The following is a 14281-nucleotide window of genomic DNA, read 5'->3' on the forward strand; positions in this document are numbered from 1 at the left end:
TCTTCAACTTTTTAGAAAACTTTAAGGAGGATGGGTATTAGGTCTTCACTAAATGTTTGATAAAATTTAGCATTGAAACCATCTGTTCCAGGAATTTTGTTCTTGGGTAGTTTTTTGATTACCAATTCAATTTCCTTGCTGGTAATTGGTCCATTCAGATTTTCTGTTTCTTCCATCATCAGCCTTAGATAGTTGTATTTTTCTAAAAAGTTGTCCATTCTATGTTATCCAGTTTGTTAGCATATAATTTTTCATACTATTCTCTAATAATTCTTTATATTTCTGTTATCCATAGTGATTTTTACTTCTCATTTCTGATTCTGTTTATGTGTGTAGACTCTCTTTTTTTCTTGATAAGTCTGGTTAGTGGTTTATCTATTTTGTTTATTTTCTTGAAGAACCACTGCCTGCTTTCATTGATTCTATTGGTTTATTCTTCTCGATTTTATTTATTTCTTCTTAATCTTTATGTCCCTCCTTCTACTGTTCTTTTTCTAGTTTCTTTAATTGTGAGATTAGACTTTTCATTTGGGATTGTTCTTTTTTCCTGAGGTAGGCCTGTATTGCAGTATCTTCCCTCTTAGCACAGCCTTTGCTGCATCCCACAGATTTTGTAGTGTTGAATTATTGTTGTCACTTGTCTCCATATATTGCTTGAACTCTGTTTTTATTTGGTCAGTGATCCATTGATTATTTAGAAACATTTTATTAAGCCTCCATGTGTTTGTGGGCTTTTTCATTTCTTGACATAATTTATTTCTAGTTTCATACTTTTGTGATCTGAGAAGCTGGTTGGTACAATTTCAATCTTTTTGAATTTACTAAGGCTTTTTTTGTGGCCTAGTATGTGATTTGTTCTTGAAAATGTTCCCTGTGCACTTGATAAGAATGTGTATCCTGTTGCTTTTAGATGGAGTGTTCTGTAGATGTCCGTTAGGTCCATCTGTTCTAATATGTTGTTCAGTGCCTCTGTCTCCTTACATTTTCTGTCTGGTTGAGTGAGTGGTGTGTTGAAGTCTCCTAAAGTAAATGTATTGCATTCTATTTACCCCTTAAATTCTGTTAGTATTTGTTTCACATATGTAGGCAATCCTATGTTGGGTGCATAGGTATTTATAATAGTTAAGGCCTCTTGTTGGACTGACTCCCTTATCATTATTTAATGCCCTTGTTTGTCTCTTGTTACTTTCTTTGTTCTGATGTCTATTTTGTCTGATACAAGTACTGCAACTCCTGATTTTTTCTCCCTATTAGTTGCATGAAATATCTTTTTCCATCCCTTTTCTTTCAGTCTGTGTATGTCTTTGGGTTTGAAGTCTCTTGTAGGCAGCATATAGACAGGTCTTTTTTTTTTATACATTCAGTGACTCTATGTCTTTTTAATGGTCATTCAGACCACTTACATTTAGGATGAGTATCAATAGGTATGTACTTATTGCCATTGCAGGCTTTAGATTCATGGTTACCAACGGTTCCAGGGTAGTTTCCTTACTATATGAGAGTCTAAGTCACTTAGTATGCTATTACAAACACAACCTAAAGGTTCTTTTACTTTTCATCCTTTTTCTTCATCCTCCATTCTTTATATGTTAGGTATCATATTTTGTACTCTTTGTCTATCTTTTGATTGACTTTGGGGGTCATTGATTTGATTTTACATCTTCTTAGTAATTAATTGTTCTACTTTCTTTGCTGTGGTTTTATTTCCCCTGGGACAGCTCTTTAGCCTTAGGAATACTTCCATCTATAGCAGTCCCTCCAAAGTGCACTGTAGAGGTGGTTTGTGGAAGGTAAATTCTCTCAGCTTTTGCTTATCTGATAATTGTTTAATCCTTCTTTCAAATTTAAATGATAATCTTGCTGGGTGTAGTATTCTTGGTTTGAGACCCTTCTGCTTCATTGCATTAAATATATCATGGCAGTCCCTTCTGGCCTGTAAGGTTTCTGTTAAGAAGTCTGATGGTAGCCTGATGGGTTATCCTTTGTATGTGATCTTTTTTCTCTCTCTAACTGCTTTAAAAAGTCTGTCCTTATTCTTGATCTTTGCCATTTTAATTATTATATGTCTTGATCATATGTTATCTTCCTTGGGTCCCTTGTGTTGGGAGTTCTGTGCACCTCCAGGGCCTGAAAGACTATCTCCTTCCCAATCTTGGGGAAGTTTTCAGCAATTAATGCCTCAAAGGCACTTTCTATCCCTTTTTCTCTCTCTTCTTCTTGTGGTACCCCTATAATGTGAATATTGTTCCATTTGGATTGGTCACACAGTTCTCTCAATATTTTCATTATTAGAAATCCTTTTTCTCTCTCTGTGCCTCAGCTTCTTTGTATTCCTCTTCTCTAATTTCTATTCCATTTACTGTCTCTTCTACTACATCTAATCTTTTAAATCTCTTCACTGTATGTATCATTTCAGATATGGAATTTCTTAATGACTTAATCTCTGTCCTAAATTCATCCCTGAGTTCTTGAATATTTTTCTGTACCTCCATGAGCATGTTTACAATTTTTATTTTAAACTCTCTTTCAGGAAGATCGGTGAGTTCAGTTTCATTAGGCACTTTGGTGTTTGCGAGATTTTTGTTTGAACCAGGTTCCTTTGACATTTCATATTTGTATGTGTCTCCCTCTAGTGCCCAGAAGCTCTAGTCTCTAGAGCTGCTCAGCCCCTGGAGTGTTGTTTTGGGTTGCAGGGGGTTGGCACTGGTGCCTAAGGGGAGGAAAGAGCTGTTTCCTGCTTCCCAGCTGCAGTGCCTGTCTCCACTGTCAGAACCAGTGGGCCATCACTTTGTGTAAGCCTCTGTGCTTTGTGTCTGCAGTTGCTATAGGTGGGGCCTCCCTCTGGCTGGCCTGACACCAGGGCAGGGAGTGTCAGTTTGCCAGCTGATGCCAGCAGGCCAGTAGGAAGGTGCAGCAGGCTGCATATCACAGTGTGGGGGGGGACTCAGAGCTGAGAAGCCAGCCAGGAGGATGGAGCACCTGAAGCTCCTGAAAGATCCCAAACTACTGGGCAGAGCACTCCCAAACAACCTTGTCCACCTATCCCTTCTCCTGCGCAGCAAGCTCCATGCAAACCCTGCCCCTTCAGCAGCCCTCTCGCTGCTAGGAAGCCTCTCAGACTACCCACCTTTCCTTTTACCCAGAGCAGCCACATGTGGATCCATATCCTCCATATACATCTGAAATCTAAGTTTTTCCAAGTATTCCGCATGTCTTAGCTTTCCAACCCCACTAATCTCCAGGGCACCATGCATTGTAGGTTTGTTCTCCCATAGCAGGTCTCCAGGGCTGGTTGTTCAGAGGTCCTAGACTTCCACCACCCCGCCCCTGCTCCATTTCTCTTCCTACCATGGTGAGCTGGGGTCGGGGAAGGGCTTGTGTCCCACCAGATCAAGGCTTGGTACATTACCCTGTTTCGTGAGGTCTGCTCTGCTCCAGATGTATGCAGTCTGGTGTAGTCTTCTTTCCTGTTGGTCTTTTAGGATTAGTTGTATTAACTATATTTTCATAATATATGTGGATTTGGGAGGAGTTGTCTGTCTCACCTCTCATGCCGCCATCTTGAATCCCACTTAATTTACATTCTATAAATAAAATAGGTATAATGAAATCAGTAACATATAAGAAGGAAGTATATAAGTTGATTTGTGCTTTTAAATATGTAGTAATATATTTTTTCTGATTTTCAAACTTTTATGTATAACTATTGGGAATAGAGTAATTTTATTTGGTTTATAATATAATCTTTGTTTAATAATATTCTCTAAAATATTTTTCAGAGAAATATTTCAAAATTCTGAATTTAAAGCCACTGATGAGAGATGGAAGCAAAGACTTTCAAAGGCAAAGACTGAATCTGGTTCTCACTGTGTTTTTATTTCTCAAAATTTTCATGCTGGAAAATTCCAGTCACAGGTAGAGTGGAATACTTTATAGCAATCTTTTCAAGTAATTTCTTTTGCCACCATGTCACTACCATTGTTGTTTTTTAATTTGAACGAGGATCCACTGTTATTTTTTAACTTGAGGGACAATAACATGGAGCTAAATTTAATTACCCCACTAATTAGAGTTTATATTAAAGGAAACTGAAAAACAGAATGAAAATGTATCCTTCTACATTTGCTTCTCTGTATCTCTAGATCTACCTCCCCCATATTGGGATTGTAATAGGAATGAAAATAAATGGCTTAACAAAAACAGTAAAATTCCTAGGCCATCAGAGGAAAGAGCTTTGAATATAAGAGGATTCTCAGCCAAATAACCTAACCAAACCAACTAACTGAAATATAATTTAACAAGGATTTATTAAGTCTTCATTATATTCTGAGCTTTGTCCTCCTCCCTCAACCTGCAGAAAAGATTCGAACCCAACCTTGGAGGTGTTCATTTAGTACAAGTGGAAAGACACACAATTTTCTGTTGTGTGGTATCAAAACAGTGTTGTATGGACAAAGTAAAACAAGGGAGAGACTACTAGAAATTTTAAACTATGACATAACTAAACAAAACAAATTTTAGAATATTTTAATAGTCATATAATTAATAGTGACAAATTGATAGGATGTCAAAATTTCATCATACATCTTGAATATTGAACTCAAGTTGAACTCAGTGCTCATTTGTTTAACATTTTTTTTGGGTGCCTTAAATTTGGCAACACTAGTTTTGGCATTGAGGCTCATTAACAGATAAGATAGGAGTCCAGACATAGATGAGCCCAAAGTTAGTAGAGAAGAAAAGCATATCAACTAAAAAATATAACATAATGTGATAAAAGCCACAAAATTGAAGAAATGCAGACAAAGGAGCATAAATTAAAGAAGGTTTCACAAAGAAGGCATTTATAGCCGGGTTTTGAGAAATGAAAAGAAGTGTGCCAAGAGGAAAGAGAACTGAGTACTTTCTATGTTCAAAGTCTTGCAACTATGAAATGCAGTATCATATTTAGTAAAAATGTAATGGTTGGAGCCAAAGGTTCATACATGGAAGTGGTGGAAAAATTTCTGGGTGTGAGATTGTGAGGACCCTCATTTGCAGGCTAAGGATTTTGGATTTTAACCCACAGGTCATACAGATCCACTGTGAGCATTATGGAATTATGGCCAAGAGCATGGACTGTAGAGACAGATTACTCAGGCTAGAATTCTGGCTCTACCATTGCTAGCTATGCATTCGTAGGCAATCCTAGGCGAGTTACTTAACTTCTCTGTGCCTGTTTCCTCATCTGCAAATTGAAGATGATTTCATCTCTATAGAATTATTATTGGAAGTAAATGTATTAGTATGTTAAAAGCACTCAAAACAGTGTCTGGCTAGATAGTGAGCACCATACAAATATACTATTATGATAACTGAATTTTTTAAGCAGGTAGGTTTAATAATCAAATTAATTCTGAAGATTATTAGTTTTGACTTTTAAAGGAAGGATAGTTTGAAATAAGAGATTGCATTACAGAGGGAAAAATTTTTTTTATGTATGCATTCAATATGAATTGAATTTACCCATAATATACCAGGCTTTTTGCTAGATACTATTGCTATAATGATATCTTCATATGTAATTGTAGAAACAGACAAATGGACAATAACAAAAATGTTATGAGTGCTGTGATGGAAGAAGTACATATAAAAGAGTACTATATTTTACTTAGGTTGCTTATTATTCACTCAACAAACATGGAATAAGCACTATGTGCCAGGCACTGTTATAGGCAACTGGAAATCTGACAATGAACAAGGGAGACAAGAGTCCCTGCTCCCAAGAGATTTATAGTCTAGTTGGAGAGACAAACAATGTACATAGTAACACAATATTATTCAGGCTTCTTGATTAGGTAGGAAGTGATAGGAACCTAATTCAGAAGAAAAGTATAAAATATAGCATTGAATGGCAGTAAGTACATACCTTTCAATAATCACCCTAAATGTAAATGGACTGAATGCACCAATGAAAACACACAGAGTAATAGAATGGATAAAAAAGCAAGACCCATCCAAATGCTGCTTACAAGAGACTCACCTCAAACCCAAAGACATACACAGACTTAAAGTCAAGGGATGGCAAAAGATAATTCATGCAAACAACAGAGAGAAAAAAGCAGGTGAGGCAATACTAGTATCAGACAAAACAGACTTCAAAATAAAGAAAGTAACAAAAGATAAAGAAGGACATTACAAAATGATAAAGGGCTCAGTCCAACAAGAGGATATAACCATTATAAATATATATGTACCCAATACAGGAGCACCAGCATATGTGAAACAAATACTAACAGAATTAAAGGAGGAAATAGAATGCAATGCATTCATTCTGGGAGACTTCAACAAACCACTCACTCCAAAGGACAGATCCACCAGACAGAAAATAAGTAAGGACACAGAGGCACTGAACAACACACTAGAACAGATGGACCTAATAGACATCTACAGAACTCTACATCCAAAAGCAACAGAATACACATTCTTCTAAAGTGTACATGGAACATTCTCCAGAATGGACCACATACTAGGCCACAAAAAGAGCCTCAGTAAATTCCAAAAGATTGAAATCCTACCAACCAACTTTTCAGACCACAAAGGCATAGAACTAGAAATAAATTGTACAAAGAAAGCAAAAAGGCTCAAAAACACATGAAGGCTTAACAACACGCTCCTAAATAATCAATGGATCAATGACCGAATCAAAATGGAGATCCAGCAATATATGGAAACAAATGACAACAATAACACAAAGCCCCAACTACTGTGGGATACAGTAAAAGCAGTCTTAAGAGAAAAGTATATAGCAATCCAGGCATATTTAAAGAAGGAAGAACAATCCCAAATGAATGGTCTAATGTCACAATTATAGAAATTGGAAAAAGAAGAACAAATGAGGCCTAAGGTCAGCAGAAGGAGGGACATAATAAAGATCAGAGAAGAAATAAATAAAATTGAGAAGAATAAAACAATAGCAAAAATCAATGAAACCAAGAGCTGGTTCTTCGAGAAAATAAACAAAATAGATAAGCCTCTAGCCAGACTTATTAAGAGGAAAAGAGAGTCAACACAAATCAACAGAATCAGAAACGAGAAAGGAAAAATCACGACCGATCCCACAGAAATACAAAGAATTATTAGAGAGTACTATGAAAACCTATATGCTAACAAGCTGGGAAACCTAGGAGAAATGGACAACTTCCTAGAAAAATATAACCTTCCAAGACTGACCCAGAAAGAAACAGAAAATCTAAACAGACCAATTACCAGCAACGAAATTGAAGCGGTAATCAAAAAACTACCAAAGAATAAAACCCCTGGGCCAGATGGATTTACCTCGGAATTTAATCAGACATACAGAGAAGACATAATACCCATTCTCCTTAAAGTTTTCCAAAAAATAGAAGAGGAGGGAATACTCCCAAACTCATTCTATGAAACCAACATCACCCTAATACCAAAACCAGGCAAAGACCCCACCAAAAAAGAAAACTACAGACCAATAACCCTGATGAATGTAGATGCAAAAATACTCAACAAAATATTAGCAAACAGAATTCAAAAATACATCAAAAGGATCATACACCGTGACCAAGTGGGATTCATCCCAGGGATGCAAGGATGGTACAACATTCGAAAATCCATCAACATCATCCACCACATGAACAAAAAGAAAGACAAAAACCACATGATCATCTCCACAGATGCTGAAAAAGCATTCAAGAAAATTCAACATCCATTCATGATAAAAACTCTCAACAAAATGGGTATAGAGGGTAAGTACCTCAACATAGTAAAGGCCATATATGATAAACCCACAGCCAACATCATACTGAACAGCGAGAAGCTGAAAGCTTTTCTTCTGCGATCGGGAACAATACAGGGATGCCCACTCTCCCCACTGTTATTCAACATAGTACTGGAGGTCCTAGCCACAGAAATTAAACAAAACAAAGAAATACAAGGACTCCAGATTGGTAAAGAAGAAGTTAAACTGTCACTATTTGCAGATGACATAATATTCTACATAAAAAACCCTAAAGACTCCACTCCGAAACTACTAGAGCTAATATCGGAATTCAGCAAAGTTGCAGGATACAAAATTAACACACAGAAATCTGTGGCTTTCCTATACACTAACAATAAACTAATAGAAAGAGAAATCAGGAAGACAATTCCATTCACAATAGCATCAAAAAGAATAAAGAATAAAATACCTAGGAATAAACTTAACCAAGGAACTGAAAGACCTATACCCTGAAAACTATAAGACATTCTTAAGAGAAATTAAAGAGGTCACTAACAAATGGAAACTCATCCCATGCTCCTGGCTAGGAAGAATTAATATTGTCAAAATGGCCATCCTGTCCAAAGCAATATACAGATTCGATGCAATCCCTATCAAACTACCAACAGCATTCTTCAATGAACTGGAACAAATAGTTCAAAAATTCATATGGAAACACCAAAGACCCCGAGTAGCTAAAGCAATCCTGAGAAGGAAGAATAAAGTGGGGCGGGGAGATCTCACTCCCCAACTTCAAACTCTACTACAAAGCCACAGTAATCAAGAGAATTTGGTACTGGCACAAGAACAGAGCCACAGACCAATGGAACAGAATAGAGACTCCAAACATTAACCCAAACATATATGGTCAACTAATATTCGATAAAGGGGCCATGGACATACAATGGGGAAATGACAGTCTCTTCAACAGATGGTGCTGGCAAAACTGGACAGCTACATGTAAGAGAATGAAACTGGGTCACTGTCTAACCCCATACACAAAAGTAAATTAGAAATGGATCAAAGACCTGAATGTAAGTCATGAAACCATAAAACTCTTAGAAAAAAACATAGGCAAAATCTCATGGACATAAACATGAGTGACTTCTTCATGAACATATTTCCCCGGGCAAGGGAAACAAAAGCAAAAATGAACAAGTGGGACTATATCAAGCTAAAAAGCTTGTGCACAGTAAAGGACACCATCAATAGAACAAAAAGGTATCCTACAGTATGGGAGAATATATTCATAAATGACAGATCCAATAAAGGGTTGACATCCAAAATATATAAAGAGCTCACACGCCTCAACAAACAAAAATCAAATAATCCAATTAAAAAATGGGCAGAGGAGCTGAATAGACAGTTCTCTAAAGAAGAAATTCAGATGGCCAACCGACACATGAAAAGATGCTCCACATCGCTTGTCGTCAGAGAAATGCAAATTAAAACCACAATGAGATTTCATCTCACACCAGTAAGGATGGCTACCATCCAAAAGACAAATAACAACAAATGTTGGCGAGGTTGTGGAGAAAGGGTAACCCTCCTACACTGCTGGTGGGAATGTAAATTAGTTCAACCATTGTGGAAAGCAATATGGAGGCTCCTCAAAATGCTCAAAATAGACCATTTGACCCGGGAATTCCACTTCTAGGAATTTACCCCAAGAATGCAGCACTCCAGTTTGAAAAAGACAGATGCACCCTTATGTTTATCGCTGCACTATTTAAAATAGCCAAGATATGAAAGCAACCTAAATGTCCATCAGTAGATGAATGGATAAAGAAGATGTGGTACATATACACAATGGAATATTACTCAGCCATAAGAAAAAAACAAATCCTACCATTGAGAACAACATGGATGGAGCTAGAGGGTATTATGCTCAGTGAAATAAGCCAGGCAGAGAAAGACAAGTACCAAATGATTTCACTCATATGTGGAGTATAAGAACAAAAGAAAAACTGAAGGAACAAAACAGCAGCAGAAGCACAGAACCTAAGAATGGACTAATAGTTACCAAAGGGAAAGGGACTGGGGAGGACGGGTGGGTAGGGAGGGATAAGGGCGGGAAAAAAGAAAGGGGGCATTACGATTAGCATGTATAGTTTGGGGGGGGCACGGGAAGGGCTGTGCAACACAAGAAGACAAATAGTGATTTTACAGCATCTTGCTATGTTGATGGACAGTGACTATGAATGGGGATGTGGGGGGGACTTGGTGAAGGGAAGAGCCTAGTAAACATAATGTCCTTCATGTAATTGTAGATTAATGATACCAAAATAAAATTAAAAAAATATATATATAGCATTGAAATGTATAAAAAGAATAAAGTAGTGCTGATCTCAACCACAATCAGTTTCAGTGAAAAAGGATTCTTTTTCATGTTCTTCTCTTTCTCATCTCAGTTCTGCCTGTATATTGGCCTGCACTATACAGGCAGGAGGATGAAAATTATAACAAAAAATATGATTTCATATGATACAAAATTAGAGGTTTCTAAGAAAACTTATATTGTGAAAAATGGCACACATACGCAAGAATACACACACACAATTTTAAAAAATAACAGAATTTTTATACCCACCACCCAGATTAAGAAATAGAATATTACCTGTACTTTTGATATGTCCTGAGTCTTCATCTATTTCTTATATTCTGCACCCCCACCCTTCACTGAAGGGCCTATTATCCTGTAATTGCTGTTAACCCTTTCCTTGCTTTTCCTTAAGGTTTTACCATAAACGGTAACAGATCCTTGAACAATATTTTTTTTCCTTTTTTTATTTAGGTATCATTGATATATACTCTTATGTAGGTTTCACAGGAAAAACAATGTGGTTATTACATTCACCCTTATTATTGAGTCACTCCCATACCCCTTTGCAGTCACTGTCCATCAGAGTTGTAAGATGCTAGAGTCCCTATTTGTCTTCTCTGAACTACACTGTCTTCCCTCTAACCCCACACACACCATGTGCACCAATCATGATACCCCACAATCCCCTTCTCCATTCTCCACCCCTCCCCTTTGGTAACCACTAGTCCCTTCTTGGGGTCTGTGAGTCTGCTGCTGTTTTGTTCCTTCAGTTTTGCTTCATTATTATACTCCTCAAATGAGGGAAATCATTTGGTATTTGTCTTTGTGAACAATGTATTATTAAATTGAGTATTTTCGGACTCCATGTCTAATAGTTCTTCCCTTTATGCACAATATTAAATTCCTAAGACTCATCCATGTTGCTGCATATGCCCATAATTTATTGTTTTTACTGTTACATGGTATCCCATTACATAAATTTATCAAATTTTATATTAAAATTTGCATTGTTTTTTAAGGAAATTTCTATAGGGAATAGAAACAGTGGAATTACTGACTCATGGGATATATGCATGTTTAGTAGTATTAGATAATTTCAAATTGTTTTACAAAGTAGCTATCAATATACACTATCCCAAAGCATACGTAAGTGCTAGTATTGCTCTGTATCTTCAACAAACATTGATATTTTTAGACTCTTAAATTTTTGACAGTCTGATGGATGTGTATCTCACAGTAGTTTTTCTTAATAGACTTTATGATTTCATGCAGTTTTAGGTTCACAGCAAAGTTGAACAGGAAGTACAAAGTCCCCATACCACCTGCATCCTCCCCCACTATCAGCATCCTGCACCGGAGTGGTACATTTGATACAAATGATGAAACTACATTGGCACATCATCACCCTAAGCCCGTAGTTTACATTAGGACTCACTCTAGACACATTCTATGGGTTTTAAATATATTTAGGCGATATACGTGTATATATATACATGTGGGTGTTGTTTTTTTTTTTTTTTTTGAGATAGAGAGATCCACCGATATAGTATCATACAAATAGTTTCACTACCCTAAAAATCTTGTTTTCTGCCTATTCATCCCTCCATCCCTGCAACTCCTGGCACCACTGATCATTTTACTGTTTCCAGTTTTGATTTTCCAGAATGTTACATATTTGGAATAATACAGTATCTAGCCTTTTCAAATTGGTTTCCTTCATTTAGCATTTAAGATTCCTCCACATCTTTTCAAGGTTTGATAGCACATTTCTTTTTAGCACTGAGTGGTATTCCATAGAGCTGAATTGTATAGATATGCCTCAATTTATTTAACCACTCATTTACTGAGTGACATCTTGGTTGCTTCCAAGGTTTGGCAGTTATGAATAAAGCTACCTTAAACATCCATGTACTAATTTTGGCATGGACATGTTTTCAACTCCTCTGTGTAAATACCAAGGAGCATGATTGCTGAATCAAATGGTAGGAGGTGTTTAGTTTCATAAGAAACTGCCCAACTGTCTGTACCGTTTTTCATTCCCAGACAATGAACTGAGAGTTCCTGTTGCTCTATATCCTCACCAGCATTTGCTGTTGTCAGTGTTTTGAATTTTTACCATTGTAATAGGTATGCAAAGTGCATTTTGTTGCTCTGATTCGCACTATCCTAATGATATAAGATGTTGAAAATCTTTTCTTAAGTTAAATGGTCAATTCTCTCAAATAAAATGCCTTTCCAAATCATATACCTCTTTTTCTCTTAATCTTTTTATTATAAAATGTTTAAAGAGTTATTTATTCTGAATGCCTAATCCTTTGTCAGTTATATTAATTTCAACATCTTCATTTTGCGGCTTTTCTTCTCACTATTTTTATAGTGTGTTTTGATGAACAGAAATTTCTTTAATTTTTAACATAACCTAATTTCTCAGCTGTTTCCTTTATGATTTATTTCCATCCATACTCCAAAGTCATTAAGATACCCTTTTATGATGTCCTCTAAGAGTTTTGTAGCTTTGACTATATGTCTTTCAACAATGTAAAATTTATTTCTATGTTTGGCATAAATATTAGCAATCCAATTTCACTTTTTTCCATATATTTGCCAAACTATCTAGTAACATTTACTGAAATGCTTTTGAGAGAAAACCATAGTATGTTTTTAGATCAATTTGGGAAAAACTGATTCTTTATAATAGGAAGTCTTATCATCCATGAACATGATGTTTCTCTATATTTATATACATTATATTTTATATACATCAATAAGTCTTTATAATTACCTTCATAAATGCCTTGCCCATCTTAAGCTAGCTTTTATTACAAGAAATTTCATATGTTCATGCTTCTGTGATGATTTCTAAGAAAACTTCTTAGTTCAGAATAATTTTAGATTTATAGGAAAGTTGCAGAGATAATATAGTTCACTTATACTTTTTGCCCAGTTTTTCCCTCAATATTAAAATTTGAGGTTACCATGGTACATTGTCAAAACTAAAAAAACCAGTATTAGTTCATTACAATTAACTGAATTCCACTCTTTATCTGGGTTTCACTAAGGTTTTACACACACTTTTGCTACTTCAAGACCTGATCCAAGATACCACACTGTATTTGTCTCTTTAATTTTTCTGCTCTTTGACTGTGTCTGTCTTTCTGTGTTTTACCTGATCTTTATAATTTTCAGGAGTACTGTTCATGTATTTTGTAATGTCCCACAGTTTGGTTTTATCTGGTGTTTTCTCATTATTATACTGGGATTATGGATTTGGGGGAAGAATGACACCAAAGTGAACTTGATATGTTTCTTTAAAATATTTTGTTGATATATAATTACCTAAAATATAATGCAAAGACCTTAGATGTTCCACTCAATGAACATTAACAATTGTGTATACATTCAACCAACAACACCCAAACAAGACATAGAACGTTTTTATTATCTGAAAAAGTTTCTTCATGTCTCCTTCCAGTCAAATCCCCTACCCATCCCAGATAAACACTTTCTGATTTTTAACAACAAAGTTTAGTTTTTGTCTGTTCCTAGATTTCATATAAATAGAATCATTTTATATGTGGCTTCTTTCACTTAACACAAGTTTTTGGGATTCACCATGAACTTTGTTCTTTCTATTGATAAGTGATATTCCACTGTAGAAATATACAATAATTTGTTTATGCACTCTCTTGTTAATAGACATTTCAGTTGTTTCCAGTTTTTGACTAATATGAATAAGACAGCTCTAAATATTCATGTACTTTTTAGTGAACACATATTTTCATTTTTCTTGAGAAAATACCTGAACATAGAATTGGTGATGGGCTTACGTGTATCTTTATGAGAAACTGCCAAATAAGTTTCCAAGTGGTCGTAATTTATTCCACTCCCATCAACAATAAATGAGAATTCCAGTTGCTCCATATTCTTGCCAACCTTTGGTGGTGTTAGTATTTTTATTTTAGCTATTTTACTGGCTGTGAAATGGCATTTCGATATACTTTTACTTCACATTTCTCTTGATAGGCTAAAGATGTTGAACACCTTTTCACGTGTTCATAGGCCGGTTTATATTTTCTTTTGTGACAAACCTGTTCAAGTCTTGTGCCTGATTTTTAACTGGGTTGTTGGTTTTGTTTGTTTTTTAACAACAAGTTAACAAGTAAATGATTTATAGAAATTCTTAATACAAT

At 35.8% G+C, this 14281-nt stretch overlaps 1 protein-coding gene across 1 annotated transcript in view; it reads left to right on the forward strand.

Moving 5' to 3' along the window:
• C4H1orf185 (chromosome 4 C1orf185 homolog) overlaps positions 1–14281 on the forward strand; it is a gene marked incomplete at its 5' end in the record, with an annotated part of 45238 nt that overhangs the window by 15144 nt on the left and 15813 nt on the right. Inside the window, one exon of the mRNA XM_037021772.2 lies at positions 3780–3920. Coding sequence (XP_036877667.2) covers positions 3780–3920 — 141 coding nt within the window. The remainder of the gene's footprint in view (positions 1–3779; positions 3921–14281) is intronic.

Source organism: Manis javanica, chromosome 4, assembly GCF_040802235.1.
Source record: "Manis javanica isolate MJ-LG chromosome 4, MJ_LKY, whole genome shotgun sequence".
NCBI classification, from domain to species: Eukaryota; Metazoa; Chordata; class Mammalia; order Pholidota; family Manidae; genus Manis; species Manis javanica.